This window comes from Anolis sagrei, chromosome 2, assembly GCF_037176765.1.
Source record: "Anolis sagrei isolate rAnoSag1 chromosome 2, rAnoSag1.mat, whole genome shotgun sequence".
In the NCBI taxonomy this organism is placed as follows: Eukaryota; Metazoa; Chordata; class Lepidosauria; order Squamata; family Dactyloidae; genus Anolis; species Anolis sagrei.
In genome coordinates, this window is record NC_090022.1 from 250,445,957 (window position 1) to 250,469,287 (window position 23,331).

Below are 23,331 nucleotides of genomic sequence, written 5' to 3' on the forward strand. Positions count from 1 at the left end.
AATACAATACCATATTATAAAGGACAACAGAAAATTGGCTATAAAAACATATACATTACATAGCTATACATGACAAAGAGCATACACATATCTTTAAATAGATATGTTTGTATGAGACATTCTAGGGGAGATTATACAGTCTAGAATGCTCAGCTATTGCTGAACTCAACTGTTGTTCTCAAAACTGGGTCCTTGTAGAGCTTGCAATTAAGCACTAGACCAGGGGTCCCCAAACTTTTTAAACAGGGGGCCGGATTACTGTCCCTCTGACCATTGGAGGGCCAGACTATAGCTTTTTTTTAAAAAAAAAAAACAATGACCAAATTCTATGCACACTGCACATGTCTTATTTTGCTACTGTTATGAATCGTAATGTAAATATCTAATATGCAGGATGTATTTTTATTGTTACAATCTGAACATAAAGCATAGTGATTAATCACAAAAACAATATGTAATTATACATTGTGAAATATTTATTTCTAATTACAAATAAATGAAATTTTGATTTCAAGCACGTCACAGCATGTGTAACAGTCTTAATATAACAGCAGGGAATCCATGAATATGTTTACTGTTCAGCCTACAGTGAGAACAAAACTACATAATTTGTTTGTAACTTGGGGATTGCCTGTACAAGTTGGGTCACAGGGGTTACAGAGACGACTGTACAGAAGAATAATACCTGGCAAAGTCAATGAAAGATTAAATGTCTCTGACCTGGAATGCTAAGCAGGGCCAGTTCTGGTTAGTATTTGGATGGGAAGCCACAAATGAATAGCAGGTGCTCTATTTCAGAGAAAGAAACTGACAAAACTATTTTTGAGTATTTCCTCTCAAAGAAAACCCTATTAAATTCATGGGGCTGCCATAAATAAAAGGAGAACTCTACACACACCCAACCATGGGCTGCTGAAAGCAATATAGGAATACATAGAAAAAGATAGCTTTAGCATTTCTGAAAATAAAATAGTTCCAATGGAAATGAGGAAAAATATATGTTCTGTCATTTTGAAAGCATTTTTTTTTGAATATGTAAGCATGAGTCCCCTTTCAGGGGGAGAAGGGCAGGGTATAAATAGAGGAAATAAATCTATATAAATAAAAATGTAATGTTCATTTGTGGGATTAACAGAAATAAAAAACCACTGGACACTTAACAACCCAATGTATGTCCTTCACTCAAAAAAATTGATTTTGACATTTGGGAGTTGTAGTTCCTGGGATTTATAATCAAAGAACATTCCGAACCCCCCCCCCCCCCAAAACGATGGAATGGAACCAAACTTGGCACACAGTTCTCCCATGACCAACAGAAAATACTGGAAGGGTTTGGTGGGCAGTGTCTTTTGGTTTGGAGTTGTAGTTTACCTACATCCAGAGATCACTGTGGACTCAAACAATGTTGGATCTGGACCAAACTTGGCCGGACCAGGCTTCTCCCTCCTTCCTTCCTTCCTTCCTTCCCCTTGCCCCTTTCTCTTCCCTTCCCCTTCCTTCCTTCCCTCCCTTCCCCTTCCTTCCTTCCCTCCCTTCCCCTTCCTTCCCTCCCTCCCTTCCTTTCCTTCCCCAGCCTACTGGGTGGGGACATCGGGCAAGGCGCCGCCTCCGCTTGTTCTCCTGGTGCGGCTGGGAGGGAAGCAGGAGGCGCCTCGTGGCCACGGAGAACAAGAGAGCGCAGCAGAAGATCCATGGCCATGAGGTGCCTCCTGTTCCCCTCCCAGCCGCGCCAGGAGAACAAGCAGAGGCGGCGCTGGGTGGGCGTGGCCAGGCAACGCTGGCTTCCCCGGGCCGGCATCTCCCTCCCATATGGAAGGAAGGAAGGAAGGAAGGAAGGAAGGAAGAAGGAAAGGAAGGGAAGGAAGGAGGGAGGGGAAAGGAGAAGGAAGGGGAAGGGGAGAGAAAGGGGAAGGGGAAGGAAGGAAAGAAAGAGGGAGAAGCCTGGTCCGGCGCAACCCCGCCTGAAGCCGCTCCGGAGGGAGAGAGAAAAACGGCGAGGGGCTTTGCGCCAGGCCAGGCAGGCCGGATAAATGCCCTTGGCGGGCCACATCCGGCCCACGGGCCTGAGTTTGGGGACCCCTGCACTAGACACAGAGACCCATATTAATCTATATTTCAAGTAGAACAGACTTGTTGAATCAACTGCTGAATTGGGTCAACACTTAACACTGATTTCATTGGCCTGCTCTAGTATGATGTGGAAATTGGATTACGGTGGTAGGGGAATGACATACCTATGGGCCATTGCTTAGTATTCCAAAGAGTCCAGGTATATTTCATAAGAATTTAATCCCTGGAAATTGTCAGGATCATATGTCCCACTATGCTTTTAAAGAGTGCTTTGTGTAATGGATGATGAGGCATGCCATATTTTCTGATGAAGCTGGAATTGTTTATCAGATCATTGCTAAATCTGTGACCAGATGTGCAGGGAGGAAAGTAATGGCTGGAAGCCACCAAAGTCTGGTGAGATAAAGAATACAAAGAGGAGGGGTAACTCCCGGGAAAGATGATTTCTATTTGTTAATAAATGGAAATAAAGCCCACATAAGTGGTTGAATTGTTTGCACTTAAATAATTGCATAACTGCAAAAAGTCTTCAGTCCCCACATCAACAATGTGCTGTTGATAGAATCATAGAATCATAACACAGAGGTGAGGGATAGAAAATATGTATAAGCATAAAAATAACAGTAGATGCCAAAAGTCAATGTATGGTAGATTGTATTGAATATTATGTGTCTTATGTAAAACAAACGATGTATAACAAATGTACTAAATTATGATAAAATAAATAAAATATTAAAAAAGAGATAGAATCACAAGATCATAGAATTGGAAGAGACCTCATGGGCCGTCTAGTCCAAGACCCTTCCAAGAAGCAGGAAAATTGCATTCAAGCCACCATTGCCATCCAGCCTCTGCTTAAAAGCCTCCAAAGAAGGAGCCTCCACCACACTCCAGGGCAGAGAGTTCCAATGGTGAACAGCTCTCATGGTTAGGAAGTTCTTCCTAATATTAAGGTGGAATCTCCTTTCCTGTAGATTGAAACGATTATTCTGCTTATGTAAGTTATTTGATGTTACATGGAAATCATGTGTTAGTTACCTGTGTCACAATAATGGCAAATTTAAATCATGAAATGATTAAGTGAAACTAAGAGATTTGATAAAACTACATTGTTCCAGTGTATTATGAATTAGGGAAGAGACTAGAAGAATGTGGGTTCATTTGGGAAGAAGAGGAAAACATGTTGCAATAATGATGTTGTATTATTGTAGAGTGTCTTCTTGTCATAAAAATAATAATACTTAAAATAAAGAAAAAAAACAAAAAAACTATTTTCAGAATTAAGCTTCTAAACTTTTGAGAGCTTTTACTTTCTGAACTACCGCCCATACATGACAGGAATGTTTGATTAGTTGAAAGTATATATCTACAAGTTGTAGTATTGCAAATTAGAAAGTAATGAGAAACCACTAATCATGTCTAAACTGTACATTTTCCTTAGTCTTCAGATTCTTCACTGTGGCCAAGGCCACATGGCTTATAGTCCTGCTCTACTAGAGCTGCAAGCATCCTCCTTCATGCCTGGGAGATTAAGATATCAACAGAGAAAACAGGATCACATTCTCAGATCAAAGCTTTATTGCAATGGTTAAGATACATTAAACATTAAAATGGCTTAGAGAAAAAAAATCCTTTGTGTAATAATATCCAATGAACATTCCTTCCTATCAAGGGATTTATTCATCCTCTTAGATTATGACTACATATTCTGAACCCATAAGATGGTGATCGGGTTTCTTTTTTTCATAAGAAAGGATCTTTTACATTTACCATAGAGATCAATGACCACATGCAGGTATGAAACATACCACAAAATAGAAAAATATGAGGCATTCTGTTGGTAATGCATCTTGTGTGCAAATGCATCTTAAAAACAGACACACATCCAAATATTTAGTTTCATGCATCAGTTAAATATATATGCACTGTGTTGCCAAAGTCTTTTTATGGCCAGGATCACTGGGTTGCTGTAAGTTTTTTAGGCTGTAAGGCCATGTTCCAGTACTACTTGAATAACAAGCAAAATGAGGGTGCTAGAAATAATATCATATGAAAGCTGACTGGCACAAACTGGGGATCACAGCCAGATACACTGAAGACATCTGCCCTTGTGTTTTGCTACTTTGCTGCTGAGTACACATGCCCAGCGTGGAAGACATCTCACCATGCTAAAACAGTGGATGTGGCTCTTAATGAGACATGCCACATTATCACAGGATGTCTACGCCCTACATCACTGGAAAAATTATACTGTTTAGCCGGTATTGCACCACCTGAGATCCGCTGGGAAGTAGCAGCCTGTAAAGAAAGGACAAAGGCATTGACATCTCCGGATCATCCTCTGTTCAGATATCACCCAGCACGCCAATGCCTTAAATCAAGAAATAGTTTTCTAAGATCTGAAGATACTTGTAGGAACACCTCAGCAAGCAAGAGTCCAAAAGTGGCATGCTAAAACCTGGAACCTCAAGCCATGGGTGATACCGAATGAGAGACTCCCCTCTGGGCATACAGAAGACTGGGCAACTTGGAAGGCACTGAACAGACTGCACCCTGACACTATGGGATGCAGAGCCAACGGAGAAATGGGGACTCAAAGTCCACAACATGTGAGTGTGGAGAAATGGGGCCACTAACGTGAGTGTGGAGAAGAGCAAACCACCTATTGCAATGCAGTCTTAACCCAAGCTACATGCACAATGGAGGAACTTCTTATAAGCAGCACCAGAGGCACTCCAAGTGGCCAGCTTCTGGTCAAAGGACATTTAGTATAATGCAAAGTTTTTTAAACTTTGTGTTTTTAAAATACATTACAACTGTACCTTCAGTTCACTTCTGATATGAAAAATAAAAGTAGCATTCTCTCCTGATGTTTCACCTATGTTTGTGGCAAACATCCTTGGGCGTTCTGTTCAGAATGCTGTTGGAACATGACCATACAGTCCGAAAAACTCACAGTAACCCTGTTTCAATATTATTTCTTATTTCAGTGATTATGAAAAATATGTTTATTTACTTCTTTTTAAGCCACATTCTTCTACAAAACTCTGGTAACATGCTGTCTCAAAGGTGTTGGCTAGTGCCCTTCAGGGCTGGTAGGGCAAGGGGCAAACCTGCTGTAACTGGAACAAAGTCTTTGCCAGCTATTGAGTCAAAGTATTGATTGAGACAGAGCCAACTATGTCTTACTAGTTGCCCAATCTCTCTCCTTGCAAGGTTTAACTAGATACAATTGATGAATGCCTTGCAATTAACGCAGGTGAAGAAACTCATTCTGATACTTTAAAACTTAACCATCAACATCTTGTAACCTTGATATACCGAATAATATAGCTTACGATGTTTTTTATTGTTGTTGTTCATTCGTTCAGTCGTCTCCGACTCTTCGTGACCTCATGGACCAGCCCACGCCAGAGCTCCCTGTCGGCCGTTACCACCCTCAGCTCCCTCAAGGTCAGTCCAGTCACTTCAAGGATGCCATCCTTTTTTATTATATAGACATTTATTTTTTTATTATATAGACATTTATTTTATGTACTCATTAATTTGTTGTGCCTGTCATGATGAATTTGATCAATCTGTCCCTCTAGGTTTGCATTATTGTTTTATTTATTTGTTTGTTTGTTTGTTTATTTATTTACTATATTTGCATACCGCCTTTCTCAGCCCGAAGACGATTCAAGGCGGTTTATAGTCGGCAACAATTTAATGCTCCAATACCATAAAATACAATTAAAAACATTAGCATATAATATAAAACCATAGCAAGATCAATAAAAAATATATCATCAGCGTTTTATTACATCTACATCTGTGTCCATATCTGCTTCTATATCTGTGTCCACATACAACAATATCTGGCATTGTTACAGGAGGGCTGGGCGCTGTCACATTTGGTTCTTGGAAGATGCATGGCCTTAGCTGGCTCTTACTTTTCACACTCCTTCAATTAGGAGTTTGGCCACTGCAAAATTCAGCTTGAAAGAAATGCCCTGTGAAAAATAACACCTAAAAAGGAGAAAAAAACAGACTTTCTTATTTTTATGGAACTGTAACAAGGAGATTGTCAAAGAGCTGTGGTGGCATGGTGGGTGAAACCGCTAAGCAGCAGAACTTGCTGAAGGGAAGGTTGGCAGTTCGAATCCGTGGGATGGTTTGAGCTCCCGTTGTTAGCCCCAACTTCTGCCAACCTAGCAGTTTGAAAACATGCAAATGTGAGTAGATTAATAGGTACTGCATCGGTGAGAAGGTAACAGCGCTCCATTAAGTCATTCCAGCCACATGACCTAGGAAGTGTCTATGGACAACACTGGATCTTCGACTTAGAAATTGAGATGAGTACCACACCCCAGAGTCAGACTCAATTAGACTTAGTCAAGGGGAAATCTTTACCTTTAACAAGGGGATTACTGGGAGATGAGAATGTTACAGTTTGGAATTAATTTTATTCAAAAAAGTACATATAATGCTGTTGTATGTGCAAATGACAGGTCCTATCCAGATTACTTTTAAGTTCTAAATGTTGAAGTATTTATTGACTGATGTTAATGTTAATATGTATTTGCTTATATGCTGTTTTTATTTGCTTATATGCTGTTTTAATAGATGTTATGTCCTTAATCTGTTGTTAATAGCCACCTCAAATCAAGGGACAGGTAGCAACAATGATGATGATGACAATGGCAACATGGTATGCATTTTTGAGAAAGGTATGTTTGAAAGGATGACTAGTCCTAGAGAACTGAATAGGTTTTGAGAACATTCAGTGGGACCAAAAAAGGGCAAAATTATTCCTTCTGGCCCACAAGGATGAAATGTTCAAAGATTTTCATCCTTGTCCTATAGGAACTGCTTCTCTGTTAATATCTGCTTAGCATCTTAAATTCTGGCAGGTTAAGACTCCATTAAAATCTTTACTTTTATTGGAATATTATCTTAGGTGGATCATTTATATAATGTCTCATTTGACTTTTGACTATCGCTGTAGCTATTGAGGGCTTCAGTGTTTGGGTGAGATTCAATCTTTTCTCAGTTCTAGTTCAGATGTTAAAGGAACTATCCAGGGTCCCTAATGCTATTTCCCAAACAGGTTCAAAACTTTGGACACCTCCTGGAAATCCCAGCTTGGTCCCACTGCTCCACTGACATGGCTTAACTCTGTTTGGTTTTATGCTTTATGCTTATATAGGCACAGTCTCTGTTTACTCCCTGGCTCTGTTCATCCTAGTTCTTGGTCTTTTTATTTGGTGGGGATGGTGACAGCTGTTCTGATTTGCGTCAGAGCAAACCATTCCATTTTTTATTTGTTCAGAATTACTTTAGGGTCCCAGATACATTTAGGAAATGAAGATGATGCAGTGCTGGAATGTGGCACTTCACTTTGAAGTGTGCCAACCTTTCAAATAAGCTTCTAAAAGGTAAACACTTAAAAAGATTCAATTGGGACAGTCAGACTTAGAGGCACAAAGAGATGCCCACAGATACTTCAGTGCCCAAAGGCACCTTGCCAGTAATGCAGACACATGTGCTAATAACAAAGGTGCCCCATTGATTTCCCCTATCTTGTTTTACAGTCTAACAACTGATCAACAGGATAAAATCCCATGAAGTCAAATTTGGGCTGGGTGATGACTATAGATTTCATCCCACAAACAGGAATGTCAGAAAGTATAAATCTTCTAATTTACTCTTGGTGGCTCCTTTTTTCAGTGTGTCAGTAGTAGGCTAACCAGAACAATTTGACATGTCCACCCCCAGCTCAACCTGCTGTTGCCAAGGTTTTACCAGGCAGAATACCTTTTCATTTAAGCCACACATAACATATATCCACAAGAAAACACCCCTCCCCACATGAATTGTGCTTGTGCTCATTTTGTTGAAGCTTTTGAAAAATTGATTCTGTGATCACTATCTAAAGGAATAGTTCACTTCATCAAAAGGATTCCTCTGTGAGGGAAAGGTCACACAACTAGAACATGTGCAGTTTCTAAATGGATCTCTAATTGGGCACCTCCTTTCCTACAGAGAGTACTTGCTGTTATTGTTTCTGCTATTCTTAAAAAGGGGAAATGCATTTTTTCTTTGCATCCACATGAACTACATACAGGGTTATAGGTTTTTACAAACATCAAATGTAGATGTTCAGTTCTATATCTGTTGCTGTGAAAAAAGGGACAGGCGGTTATTGTACACTTCTAATTTTATCAGAGGCATATACCATGGATGCAACGACAGTACTAATTCATTGTTATTGTTCTGTACTTTCTAGTTGACCATAAGATACAATTTATTGAAGGAACTAGCAGAAGTCATTTCGGAACCATTGGCAACCATCTTTGAGAGTTCTTGGAGAATGGGAGAAGTTCCAGCAGATTGGAGGAGGGCCAATGTAGTCCCAATCTTCAAGAAGGGAAAAAAGGATGACCCAAACAACTACCGTCCGGTCAGCCTCACGTTGATACCAGGCAAAATTCTGGAAAGGATTGTTAAGGAAGTGGTCTGCAAACACTTAGAAACAAATGCGGTAATCGCTAATAGTCAACATGGATTTATCAAAAACAAGTCATGGCAGACTAATCTGATCTCTTTTTTCGATAGAGTTACAAGCTGGGTAGATGCGGGGAATGCCGTGGATGTAGCGTACCTGGATTTCAGTAAGGCCTTCGACAAGGTCCCCCATGACCTTCTGGCAAGGAAACTAGTCCAATGTGGGCTAGGCAAAACTACGGTGAGGTGGATCTGTAATTGGTTAAATGGACGAACCCAGAGGGTGCTCACCAATGCTTCCACTTCATCCTAGAAAGAAGTGACGAGCGGAGTGCCACAGGGTTCTGTCCTGGGCCCGGTCCTGTTCAACATCTTTATTAATGACTTAGATGAAGGGTTAGAAGGCAAGATCATCAAGTTTGCAGACGACACCAAATTGGGAGGGATAGCCAATAGTCCAGAGGACAGGAGCAGAATTCAAAACGATCTTGACAGATTAGAGAGATGGGCCAAAACTAACAACATGAAGTTCAACAGTGACAAATGCAAGATACTCCACTTTGGCAGGAAAAACGAAATGCAAAGATACAGAATGGGGGATGCCTGGCTTGAGAGCAGTACGTGTGAAAAAGATCATGGACAACAAGTTAAACATGAGCCAACAATGTGATGTGGCAGCAAAAAAAGCCAATGGGATTTTGGCCTGCATCAATAGAAGCATAGTGTCTAGGTCCAGGGAAGTAATGCTACCCCTCTATTCTGCTTTGGTTAGACCACACCTGTAATATTGTGTCCAATTCTGGGCACCACAATTCAAGAGAGTTATTGACAATCTGGAATGTGTCCAGAGGAGAGCGACTAAAATGATCAAGGGTCTGGAGAACAAGCCCTATGAGGAGCGGCTTAAGGAGCTGGGCATGTTTAGCCTGAAGAAGAGAAGGCTGAGAGGGGATATGATAGCTACGTATAAATATGTTAGAGGAAGCCACAGGGAGGAGGGAGCAAGCTTGTTTTCTGCTTCCCTGGAGACTAGGACGCGGAACAATGGCTTCAAACTACAAGAGAGGAGATTCCATCTGAACATGAGGAAGAACTTCCTGACTGTGAGAGCCGTTCAGCAGTGGAACTCTCTGCCCTGGAGTGTGATGGAGGCTCCTTCTTTGGAAGCTTTTAAACAGAGGCTGGATGGCCATCTGTCAAGGGTGATTTGAATGCAATATTCCTGTTTCTTGGCAGGGGGTTGGACTGGATGGCCTATGAGGTCTCTTCCAACTCTTTGATTCTATGATTTTATGATTGGGTTTTCGTGACACAATTATTTCATTGGGGTTGTATCCTTTCCTTCCTCTGAGGTGCAGAGAATGACTTGCCCAAGATCACCCAGTGGGTTTCCATGACTGCGCATAGATTCAAACTGTGGTCTCCAGAGTCATAGTCCAATGCTCAAACTCTCTACTAATTAATACTATTTATTTTCAAAAGTTACATTAATAGAGCTTTGAAGGTTACTTTTCAAAAGTTAATTTGCTCTATTATTCATTAAAGCATTGAAAAAGTTACCAATTGAAAGAGGGAGAACAATGTGTTGTAAGAGATAGTCGGGAAAGGATAGACTAAAGTGAGAAGAGATAGCTAACAAAAAAAGGGGGGGGAGTGATGGGGTAGGTTAGAGGGGTGCAGGGAGGGTGTTGACTTCCGGTTAAGGCCGCAAGGAGTAAAAATCATTTGTCTGATATTTTTTCTTTTGTGTCGTTTATCTTTCTGTTGTGATAAATTATCCATATTCATGTAGTCAAATATTTTGTTTATCCATTCTTCAATTTGTGGAGAGACTTTTTCCTTCCATTTTTGGGCAATTGTTGTTCTGGCTGCGGCTGTTATATAAAAGAGGATCCTCTCTTCATTTTCAGTTAAGTTCAGCTCTGATATGTTTAAGAAGTAAAGCTCCAGTTTCATTTCAAATTTCACACTGATGATTTTTTGTGTGTATTTATGTATTGTTGACCAATATTTCTTAATTGTTTTGCACCCCCACCACATATGGAAGTGTGTGCCTAGCTCTTTTTCACATCTCCAACATCTATTACTGTAATTTTTGTTCAATTTTGATAAACATGAGGGTGTCCAGTACCATCTAAAATAAATCTTATACCAGCCCTCAACTATATTTGATGCTTTTGTGAATTTTAGTTTCCTTTTCCATACTGTTTCACTGTACTTTACCTGAAAATAAAAATAAAAATTAAAAAAGTTACCAATTATTGGTTTGCATTATGATTATGAAAAAGGACAAGTTGTTACTTTACTTGTTACTTGTTACTTTTTGAATACTTTTTTGCTTTGAAAGGAAAAACCAGTAGGGTTGGAGAAGTTAGAAAAAAACCCCTCCAAATGCCTCTAAAATGGCTTTGAATGTGGCTTTTGATAACAACCAAAATTAATGCTTGTTACAGTAATAAAGTGATCTTATCTGTTCTACCACTTTTAAACTGCCACTTTATTACAACCTCATTACCTCCAAAGACCTGTTCCTCATTACTTTGGATGTTAACAAACACTTCCTGGACACAGGAAGTTTACTTTGTTTGAATGCCACAGAATGTGGCATTCAAACAAAGTAAAATAGAATCTGGCAAGCTCTTTCTTAATCTTAATCTGTTGGAGTGAAGCAAGTTTAGAAGTACAGCTGGCCTCTAATTAGAACACTCAAGGGCTTCTTAGTTTTCAGTGACGATGTCACAGTTTTTGAGGTTGGCTTTAAGCCCATCTTTAAATCTCTTTTCCTGTCCACCAACATCCTGTTTTCCATTCTTGATTTGAGAGTATACTAACTGCTTTGGGAGATGGTGATTGGGCATTCAGACAACATGGCCAGTCCAGAGAAGTTGATGGCAGGGGATCATTGCTTCAATGCTGGTGATCTTTGCTTCTTCTGGAACTCTGATATTTGACCACCTGTCTTCCCAAGAGATTTTCGGGGGCAACGCTGATGGAATAATTCCAGAAGTTGAGTGTGATGTCTGTAGATTGTCCATATTTCATAGGCATATAACAGGATTGGGAGGACAACAGCTCTATAGACAAGCATCTTGGAATCTTACAAATGTCCCGATCCTCAAACGCTCTCTGTATTATTTGGGGAAAAGGCTGCATATGCAGAGCTCAGATGGTGTTGTATTTCAGTATGAATGTTGAATTTTGTGGAAAGGTGGCTGCCAAGGTAGTGGAAGTGGTCAACATTCTCCAACATTACACCTTTAAGCTGTATTTCTGGCATTACAGAGGGATTGGCTGGTGCCTGCTGAAAAAGCACTTTGGTTTCTCAATATTCAGTGAGAGGCAAAGCTTTTTGTATGTTTCTTAAAAGGTGTTTAGAACAGCTTGTAGACCTTCTGAATGAGAACAGACTTCATTATCATCAGCATATTGGAGTTCTATAACAGATGTTGTGTGAACTTGGTTTTGGCTTTCAGTCTGTTGAGATTAAATAACTTGCCATCTGTCCAATAGATGATTTCTATACCGCTTTCTACTGATATGCCATGTCATATAAGGGATGCCATTTAACTATACCATTGTATATCATTATACTTGAGCATCCATGGATTCTGGTATCTATGAGGAGCTGGGCTCCTACAGCCAAATTTCAGTAGATAGAAAGTGCCCACTGTATAGTGAATTTTGTACAGATTCTGCTCCAAAATCTCCTTAGCAAAAGGGAAACACTTTTGAAAAGATAACATAAGAGTGGTGTCCAGGTAATGGAAAGAGATAGGCTAATATCTCCAAACCAATCTGGATATTAATATACCAGAAACTAGTATTTTGGGGGGTGGGCGAGGGATGGGAGGACAAATTTGCTGGAAAGATGTGGGCAAAACTTTCTCATGATTAAATAAATTTGTGTTATCACCTCAATAGGAAAAGGTTTACTGTTGAATGTGGAGACATTTACACACTTCATGAACAGATATTCAAAAACTCATACTATCCCATTTGTGATCTGAAGCTTAGCAGTCCAGAAGTGGTTTTGCCATCTCTTCTGCTATTTCCATACAGAACCACTAGATGGTGAAATTCTTCTATAATCAAAAAGGACTAAAGGACTGGCATATTGAAGATGATTGCATAATACGGGATATCAGATGTCCACCAATTGGTTTGTGAATTCCAGAGAGCTATTCAGTGTTATGTTGTTTTGAGCAGGCACTCTGGTTTCAAGATCAAGAACTTGGAGAAGTATGAATAGAATATGATTCATGCTTATCTTTCCAAACAGATGAATGCAGAGACTCCAGAAAACATTCTTGAATTAAAAAAGGCATAACAGACATGCAACATGCTTTCACTACAAAGGCAAGAGAAAAGGACCTTGGAGATTGTTTGTGTATTCCTGTTTGCCACTTCTTTTCCCTCTGTTAACAAACACTTCCCAAACTCAACTGTGACATTTCTGTGGTGTTAAACCAAAGTAAAACAGAATCTGGCAAGCTTTTCCTTATTTTTAACATGTTGGAGTGGAGCTCACACAAACAGAACTTCAGAACTTCAAGGACACTGAACTCAGAGTGTATTTACTTATTCTTCATATTTGGAGAAATTTAATGTATCCAAACCCACCCAAATATAAGTTTATAATATAAATATAATATAATATAAATATAAGTATATAATATAAGATTCAAGTTCCCACAACACTTTAGAGCAGTGTTTCTCATCTGGGAGTCAGGACCACTGGGGGAGTCATGAGGGAGGTTTCAGTAGGGTTGTCAAAGGCTATCAGAAAATACGTGTTTCTGATGGTCTTAGGTGCCTCTTTGGTGGAGAAGGCTGAAGATCTCTCCATCTGACCTCTTTCTTTTTGGAAACAGATGGTGAATCCTCCCACCAAAAGCCCACCTCTGCTGTGATTGATTGGGCTCTCAGCTGGCCTCTCAGCCAAGGGGAAGACTGTTTCTGAGACAAGTTTTGTGTGGCAAGTTTACTAGTTCCATCATCAATTTGGTACAGAGTGCTCTCTGAGTGTTGGTGAACTACAACTCACAGAATTCAAAAACAGCTTCCCCCAAACCCACCAGTGTGCAATGTTGGCCATGTAAGTAGTGTGCTAAGTTTGGGGCAGATTCATTGTGAGCTGAGCTCAGAATGCCCTTTTGATTGTAGGTGAACTATAAAACCCAGCAACTGCAACTCCCAAATGTCAAGGTCTATTTTCTCCCAAACTCCACCAGTGTTCACATTTGGGCACATGGAGAATTCGTGCCAAGTTTTTTTCCAATCCATCATTATCTGAGTCCATCATCATTATCATTATCATTATCTATAATGGTATAGTACAATGTAGTGATATATAATACTGATATTGTGCTATGCCTCGTGAAGGCGGACCTGGCCAGGGTGGTCCCATGCCTTATTCACCTCTAGATTGGACTATTGTAATGCACTCTATGTGGGGCTGCCCTTGAAAATGGCCCAGAAATTTCAATTGGTCCAACAGGCGGCGGCAAGGCTGTTAACTGGTGCTCCTTACAGGGAGAGGTCAACCCTCCTGTTTAAGGAGCTCCACTGGCTGCCATTCATTTTCCGGTCCCAATTCAAGGTGTAGGTACTTACCTACAAAGCCCTAAACAGTTTGGGACCCACCTACCTGCGTGACCGCATCTCTGTGTACGAATCCACATGATCTCTTCGTTCATCTGGAGAGGCCCTACTCACGATCCCACCTGCATCGCAAGCGTGATTGGTGGGGATGAGGGATAGGGCTTTCTTGGTGGTGGCCCCTCGACTCTGGAACTCTCTCCCTAAGGACACCAGGCAAGCCCCATCGCTGGCCATTTTTAGGAGGAGCTTGAAAATGTGGTTGTTCCAGTGTGCCTTCCCAGAATAAGGAAACTCCAAGCATTATGTCCCCAAATGCACTTTATCAGAGATCCAGGATATCTGCATGCCCATCCCCCTCCAAACACATACCCTTCCACCTGGTCATGCCCAGCACTTTTTTAATTTTAATTATTACATTTGCCCCTGCCATAGATTTTAATTACATCATAGTGTGTTGTTAATGTTATTGCCTTGTTTTTGAGTTATTTTGCTGTAGTGTTTTTGTTGTTTTTACTGTTGTATTTGGGCTTGGCCTCTTGTAAGCCGCACTGAGTCATCCGGGAGATGGTAGCGGGGTACAAATAAAGGTTTATTATTATTATTATTATTATTATTATTATTATTATTATTATATATTGCATGTATATATATCTTGTAAGCCGCTCTGAGTCCCCTTTGGGGAGAGAAGAGTGGCAAATAAATGCCATAAACAAACAAACAAATGTAAATGAAAATACATCCTGCATATCAGATATATCCATTACGCTTCATAACAGTATAACATTGTAGGAGAATGAGCCCCACCACATCTTGGAGGGGCAAGTGTTCCTCATCTTTTATATAAAGCTCTCCTTCATTCCAAAACCTATGTGGGAAAGTAATAATCATACCTCAAGATCAGGTTGAGAAGTCAGTCCACTCTGTAGTTAATCCCTGAATTTGGATTCAACTTGCCCTGGGTTACCATGGTGTCACTGTCCAAGGATCTTCTCCACTGTGTCACAAGCGAGTGTGTTGGCAACATTCCAGAAGAGGGCTGAGAGTTCTGCCATGAAAGATAAAAGCTTCACTTAGATTGGCAGACACAGGTCTTTATGCTAGACCTAAAGCTAAAGGTGACCAAGAACTGTATGTATTTCAACATGACCTGCATGATGTCTGAGGCTATGTAAGTGCACACAGCTCTCCAGTTATTTCTTTGTGGAACATGTGGCTATCTGCTTAGAAGAGGGATGTGTTCAGGACCCTTTGCCTTGTCCCAGTCTTTGAAAAGGAAAACCAAGGGAGAAATCTTGGGAAGAGAGAAGAGGAAGCTTGTGAGGAGCTCCCAGTTTTGCTTAGATATTTGGTGACACCTACTGGTTCCTCTTTCTTTAGTGGGGAAACAGTTTGAATGGAAGAGGTGCCTTTGCAAGAGGTGGAAAGAGGAGGCGGAGGAAAGAGGAGACTTGGCCTTGAAAAAAAGAAATAATACATAATCCTGTCCTGAAGAAGTCAAGTGAGCAAACTGGTCGTTCCAGTAGCTGGCAAGGAAGACTTCTTGGGCAGCCAAGCTTGACAAGCTCTCCAAAGATTCCCCACCTCTTTTACAAGAAAAGGTTCCTGAAAGGGGAACTCTCCTTGCAAACCGGTTTGGTTTTTTCCCCCTGCTGCCTGGCGTGTCCCGGGGCGCTTTATCAAGGCACAAGCTCTCGGCCTCCTCCTCCTCCTCCCTTGGCCCCTCCAGAGGCTTTGGAAAGCTCAGCCTGCTCCAGGGAAAGCTTTCTCCACCTGCCATGAAGAAAGACGGCGTGGATAACCCGGCTTTTGAGCCCGGCAGCCCGGATCGGGGCGGCGCGATTCCGGCTTCCAGCAGTGCCATCGAGAGCTCGCTCGGCTCTGAATCCTTCGACGACGAGCTCTGCGGGTTTGGAGGCTATGCGCCCGTCGCCCTGCAGCTCTGCAACAATGCCAAGGGCTACTTGGTCTTCTACAGCCTCCTCTCCATCTTTCAAGGTAAGGAATTGGAAAGAGAGAGAGAGAGAGAGACAGAGAGACCCGCTGCAAACAAACGCAGGATAATGCATTGTCGAAGGCTTTCATGCCTGGAATCACTGGGTTGTTGTGAGTTTACCGGGCTGTTATGGCCATGTTCCGGAAGCATTCTCTCCTGACGTTTCGCCTGCATCTGTGGCAGGCATCCTCAGAGGTTGTGAGGTCTGTTGGAAACTAGGAAAATGGGGTTTATCTATCTATGGAATGTCCAGGGTGGGAAAAAGAACTCATGTCTGTTTGAGGGAGGTGTGAATGTTTCAATTGGCCACCTTGATTAGCAGTTAATGGCCTTGCACCTTCAAGGTCTGGCTTCTCCCAACAAAGGATTCCCCCAGGCAGTAAGAAGCCAGACCTTGAAACTGCTAGCCCATTGAATGCTAATTGAATACTTTAAACTGCTAGGCCATTAAATGCTAATCCAGGTGGCCGGTTGAAACATTCATATCTACCTCCAACAGACAAGTGTACTTTTTCCCACCCTGGACCTTCCACAGATACATAAACCCCATTTTCGTAGTTTCCAACAGACCTCATAACCTCTGAGGATTTTTTTTTTGTTGTGTCAGGAGCAACTTGAGAAACTGCAAGTCGCTTCTGGTGTGAGAGAATTGGCTGTCTGCAAGGACGCTGATTTGATGTTTTTATTATCCTTGTGGGAGGCTTCTCTCATGTCCCCGCATGAGGAGCTGGAGCTGATAGAGGGAGCTCATCCGCCTCTCCCTGGATTCAAACCTGTGAACTGTCGGTCTTCGGGCCTGCCGGCACAGGGGTTTAACACACTGCGCCACTGGGGGCTCTGCGGATGCCTGCCATAGATGGAGGTGAAACATCTGGAGAGAATGCTCCTGGAACATGGCCATATCGCTCAGAAAACTCACAACAACCCAAACGCAGGATAGCTTGGTTTACATAGCAGTCTGTTCGCCTGCATTTCTGGCCCCATAGTTTTAACTGGAGGTGCACCTACACTATAGAGACCATGCAGCTTGACACCACTGTAACTTTATTTATTTATTTATCATGTCAGAAGTGAATTGAGGGAACAGCTGAGATGTATTTAACAACACTAACAAATTTTAAAAACGTGGCATTATCCTAAATTTCCTTTGACCAGACGCTGGCCACTTAGAGTGACTCTGGTGTTGCTGTGAGAAGGTCCTCCATTGTGCATGTGGCAGGGATCAGGCTGCATTGTAGCAGGTGGTCTGTGGTTTGCTTTTCTCTGCACTCACATGTAGTGGACTCCACTTTGTGGCCCCATTTCTTAATATTGGCTGAGCATCTTTGGTGGCATCTTTGGTGTCAGAGAGCAACCTGTTCAACACTTTCCAAGTCGCCCAGTCTTCTTTATGCTCAGGAGGGAGTTTCCCATCCAGCCTCAGCCACTACTTGAGGTGCTGGGTTTTATTATTTATTATTTATTTATTTAAAATATTTCTATTCCACCTTTCTCACCGCAAAATAGACTCGGTGCGGAGCACAGCATATATACGGCAAACATTCAATGCTGGGACATGAATTTAATATATGCATACATAAACATTAAAAACATTTGTCTCAATATTAAAATACTCTGTTTAAAATTGTCTTGATCATCTGTGTCTAATCTTGGCCTAGTAAGGTTTCCTATCGCTGCATTATTTCACTGTCCCGAAAGCTTGGTCCCACAGCCAAGTTTTTATCATCCTCCTGAAGGACATGAGGGAGGGGGCCAATCTGATCTCACTAGGAAGGGAGTTCCATAGCTGAGGGGCAATCACCAAGAAGGCCGTCTCTCTCGTCCCCACCAGTCGCACCTGTGACAGTGGCAGGATGGAGAGCAGGGCCTCCCTGGAGGATCTTAATCTTTGTGATGGTTCATAGGGGTAGATGTGTCCAGACAGGTAAATTGGGCCAGGGCCTGCCACTTTTGGACTCTCGCTTGCTGAGGTGTTCCTGTGAGTATCTCTGTTGATCTTAGGAAGCTGTTTCTTGATTTAAGGTGTTGGCATGCTGGCTGATATCTGAACAGAGGATGAGATGGAGATGTCATTGCCTCGGTCCTTTCATTATTGGCTGCTACTTCCTGACAGATGCCAGGTGGTGCAATACTGGCTAAACAGTATAATTTCTCCAGTGGCGTGGTAACTGCCATGGCCCAATGCTATGGAATTCTAGGAGTTGTAGTTTTACAAAGTCTTTAGGTTTCTTTGGCAATGGGTCCTGCTGCCTCACCAAACCACAATTCCTTTAATTCCATTGCATGGAGCCCTGGCAGTTTAAGTAGTGTCAAACTGCAGTATAATGTAACTGTGTAGATGCACCCTGGGACTCTGAGTTGCCTCCTATATACTTGGGAGTGGGGAGGAGAAAAGGAGAGAGATTTGATAGGTTGTTAAGCAATGAAAACACAGGATCTCACTGTTGCTTCCCCAAACATTAAAGATATATTTCTCAAGAAAGGGAGAAGAAGAATCCATCACACACACACACACCTTCAAATGCCATTAACATAAGGCAGAGCCAGCAGGATGTAGTGCAGGCATGGACAAACTTTGACCCTCCAGGTGTTTGAGACCTCAACTCCTACCATTCCTAACAGCCAGTAGGGTGTCAGGAATTGTGGGAGTTGAAGTCCAAAACACCTGGAAGGCCACTGAAGTTTGCCCATACCTGGTGTAGTGGCTTGAATGATGGACTCTGGGAGACTAAGGTTTGGATCCTTCCCTGGACCATGCAAAGCCAGTTGGGTGACCTTAGCAAAGTTCCACTCTTTCAGCCTCAGAGAAGGCAAGGGGAAATCCACTCTGAACCAATATTGCCAGGGTTATCCTATGTCAGGGCTGGCTTCAACCCATTATGACTGCTGAGCTAAAGTTCAACTGCCAGTTATTAATATGTGGAACATGTACATTTTTTTTGCCTTGGACAGAAAAATGTCCAAGAAAAATGCAGGATTTCAACACTACATGAAAGGCCTGAGATTGAACTTCAGACCTTTTTTGTGCAAACCATGCATTGTGCCACAGTCTTTACAGACCTAATTACCTCACTTCCCCCAGCAGATAATTCCATGTTGTCGAAAGGCAGCACATTGACACGGCACAATTATAACAATTTGGTACTTCAATTGCCATGATTTCATACTATAGATTCCTGGAATATGTAGTTTGTTGAGGGTTACAGCCCAATGAACGTGAAACTTTCTGTCTGAAGAGTCCAGATATCTCACAAAACTACAAATCTCAGGACCAGAACGTGACTCCATTCTATGTGACTCCAGAAGTTCGAATGGCATTGCAGGTGCTATGACTGTGTTGTGTGTAAATGTCTCCGTAACCCTTAACGCCACTTTCATTTGAGCAACAGAGTCTTTTAAGTCCTGTGCAAATGTTCTTGTTTGTATTCTTGAGGGGCAATTGATTATGATTGCAGCAACTGAGAAGCTCTAGCTCCCATTTTGCAGTGGCCAGATATTTGCATAACATTCCGTGTATACAGAGACCCTATGCACACCAGGCCCACCAATCAATCCATAATTTTACCAGTGTTCAAATTCCACAGTTAGAGCCTGCAAGTGCAGGTTTCTTATTACAATTAATATGTTGATCCTTCCACCATTGTGTGTAAGGGTGATGGAAACGACAGTGAATTAGAACTGGATTTCACCATACATCAAGTGGCTTCATTAAAGCCAATGGAACCAACTTAAATCAATCCAATTTACAGATTCAAAGCAAAATATAATATTTATGCACAATTAAAGTTTGTGCATCCATTCCGTCTGTTCCTTGAGAAGCTAGACTTGGCCATGGTGGTCCACACTCTTGTTATATCCCAAATAGACTACTGCAACACACTCTATGTGAGGTTGCTTTTGAAGACTGTTCGGAAGCTTCAAATGGTTCAATGGGCAGCAGCCAGATTTCTCACCTGAGCAGAGTACAGGGAGTATACAGCTCCCCTGTTAAGTCAGCTCTACTGATTGCCTGTCTGCTACTGAGCACAATTCAAAGTGCTGGCTTTAGCCAATAAAGCCCTAAATGGTTCTGGCCCAGATTGCCTGTCTGAACGTATCTCTCCTTATGAACCATTTGGACTCTAGGGTCATCTGGGGAGGCTCTACTCTTGGTCCCGCCTTCTTTGCAGATGTATTTGGTGGGAACAAGAGACAGGGCCTTCTCAGTGGTGGCCCCTCAGCTATGGAACTTTTTTCCCAGCAAAATCAGGTCAGTGCCCTCCTTTCTGGCATTCAGAAAGCAAGAAAAACATGGCTCTGGGACCAAGGATTTGACCAATAGTGCTGTGCAATAAGTGATGATGTAAAATGTGCAATGACAGCTGGAACAGCCTTTTGACTATGATCTTGGATTGTGTGGCTTTAATAATGTGTTCTAAATTTATGTTTTAATGTATATTTTATTTTATACTGTTGTTGATATGGCATCAAATTGTTGCCTTTTGAAAGGCCGCTCTGAGTTCCCTTCGGGGTAAGAAGTGTGGGATATAAATATTGTAAATAAATAAATAAGTACTCAAGAAATTAAACATTTCTTGATAATGGTGTCCAAAATATGCTGCATCCTCATTTTGCTCTGATTCTTGGTATTGAAAGAATAGTTTAAGACTTCTATGAAATCAAGTTATATTTGAGTGGCTGCTAATAATTGGGAATTTAACTCACTGCAGCCAACAGTGGTAACTACCATGATCTGCTTTTCCTCTAGAGACCTTCAAAGATATCACCATGGGCACTGGACCATGGATGCTTATGTGCATCCATCCTCCTCAATTTTCACAGACCTCCCTGTTGAATTTGTGAAGGGAGAAAAATACTCTTAAACCCTTTCAGGCTCTTTCATATTTCACAAAACATTATTTTTTAACATTTAGTTCCTTTAGCTCTCTCCATATTGTAAAATGTAGCCAAACATCTGACTGAAAAACCACGAAGTATAAACTGAAAATGAGTTCTGATCACTTGTGGTCTGCATTTCCAGAATTAGGTACAAATGTGGTGTTATGGTCTCCCGTGAAGATGTAAATTCACTCTTATCACAATAGCTCACTCTGGCTGTGCAATATTATCACTGCAATTCCATAATCACATGAGAATCATAGTTTGTTAAGGCTTATTTCCAGATAGACATATATGGGATTTCAGCCACATTTTTGTGAAGTCATTCATTTTTCATTAGAGGATATCTTTATTGCAAGCTGTAACATTTGCAGATGGCATATTAAACAGGTGTAAAAAATATTTTTTTATCCATCTTACTTTACTACTTTAATATACATATTTCACCTTATGTTTTATGCCATTTCACAATCAACAGGCCCTGTTTGGAATAACTTTGAAAGTTAAGGAAGAAAAATTTATGAAAGTGTTTTTTTTTATCTCTCTCTCTATATATATCAATGAAATATCTTTATGACCTTTGATTGTCTAATTATATGTCTCTTTTGTTGCAGGCATTGTGGTAAATGGACTAATAAATGTGAGCATTTCCACAATTGAGAAGCGATATGATCTGAACAGTTCCCTCACAGGTGTAATATCTGCAGGCTACGACATTTCATTCTGTGTTTTGTGCCTTTTTATATCCTTCTATGGTGAAAGAGGACACAAACCGAGATGGCTTGCCTTTGCATCTTTCCTCATAGCACTAGGATCCCTGGTATTTTCCTTGCCACATTTTACTAGTGGAGTATACACATATGGAGAAAAAATGGAAGGTAAGCTCATCATAGGATTTTTATTGGTTTCTTAAGTTCCTTTTATTGATGCTTTGGAGAAGTGTAATGAATCACACACTGAATTATACAAGTTGAAGATTCTTTGTCCAGAATTTCTGAAATGTGAAACTCTGAAATTGCCCACATGATTGACTGAGATAGAGACACTTTGGCTTTCTGATGATTCAATGGATACACAGACTATTTCATGCACAAAATTATTAAAATATACTATGTAAATTTACTTACAAGCGATGTATATAAGGTATATTGAACATAAATGAATTTTGTGTTTAGCTGAATTTCCAAGATACCTCATTATCTATGTACAGTAGAGTCTTGCTTATCCAACCTTTGATCTTCCAATGTTCTGTATTATCCAACACAGTCCAGGGTGGGAGAAAAAAATGACCCTTGTCTATTTTGGTGCTAAATTTGTAAATACAGTAATTACTACATAACGTTACTGTGTACTGAACTGCTTTTTCTGTTGATTTGTTGTAAAACATGATGTTTTGGTGCTTGTTTTGTAAAATCATAATGTAAATTGACATTTAATTTTCCTTAATTTCTCCTTGTTATCCAACATTTTCGCTTATCCAGCGTTCTGCTGGCCCATTTATGTTGGATAAGAGAGACTCTACCGTATATGCAACATCAGATATTCCAAAATACAAAAAAAAATCTAAAACTTGTTTGGTCTCAAGCATTTAAAAAAGAGATACTCAGCTTGTGCCATCCCTATCTACATCTACATCTGAATGTATTTATGAGTGTATACTCTCTATTCTCTCTTTATCATATTCTCTCTTCATTAGGATTGACAGTTATCACATGTGGATTCTATTTTCGTCTCTAGATGGGGAGCGTCCATGTATATTTATATGTTTCTGTTCTCAGTATAGCACAAAGCACTCTGCAGCACAAAGATTCTAACTACTAATGGTACTTTGATGCTATCACACAATGCTGTTATACCATTACAGAGTAGATTAATCTCTCCTTTGCCTCAGCCTTATCACACAATTTGGTAGCTCCTTGGGTGTTTTTGTGCTGTTGAACAATTTTTATTTCACTGGAAATAATCTGTTAATGATCCTACCCTTCCCAGTATAGTTTAGTTTCCAGTTTGAATGTGACTGTTTCATTCTGCAAGAAGGATTAAATAGTGGATGTGGATTAGATATGAACTGATTTTTTGTTCTTTGGGGATTTCCAAGATAATATCTTGGCCTTGGCTTTGTTTACTGGTTTGTGATCTATACTCTATACTTTGGAAACTTTTTAAAAGATTTTTTTAAAAAAAACTATCTATATCTATATCTATATGAGAGAGAGAGAGAGAGAGAGTTTGTAATCATAGTGCAATGAAGGAGCAATCTTGACCTGTAAACATTTGCAAACCACTATTCAAATACCTACTGT

The 23,331-nt window shown here is 40.8% G+C and overlaps 1 protein-coding gene and 1 long non-coding RNA gene across 3 annotated transcripts in view; one reads left to right on the top strand and one right to left on the bottom strand.

Annotated features, from left to right (window-relative positions):
- Positions 1-3,515: 3,515 nt before the first annotated feature.
- LOC137096141 (uncharacterized) lies at positions 3,516-16,019 on the bottom strand. 2 transcript variants are annotated; one of them, XR_010909333.1, is made up of 3 exons: positions 15,928-16,019; positions 15,048-15,202; positions 3,516-3,591 (listed from the first exon to the last, which is right to left on the bottom strand). It is a non-coding gene; the product is annotated as an uncharacterized lncRNA (long non-coding RNA). The 2 variants fall into 2 exon arrangements; XR_010909332.1 differs by lacking the exon at positions 3,516-3,591 and adding an exon at positions 5,852-6,078.
- SLCO4C1 (solute carrier organic anion transporter family member 4C1) overlaps positions 15,252-23,331 on the top strand; it is a 39,350-nt gene continuing 31,270 nt past the window's right edge. Inside the window, exons 1-2 of the mRNA XM_067464529.1 lie at positions 15,252-16,152; positions 21,643-21,906. Of these exons, the coding sequence (XP_067320630.1) occupies positions 15,933-16,152; positions 21,643-21,906 (484 nt within the window). The 5' untranslated portion in view covers positions 15,252-15,932. The remainder of the gene's footprint in view (positions 16,153-21,642; positions 21,907-23,331) is intronic.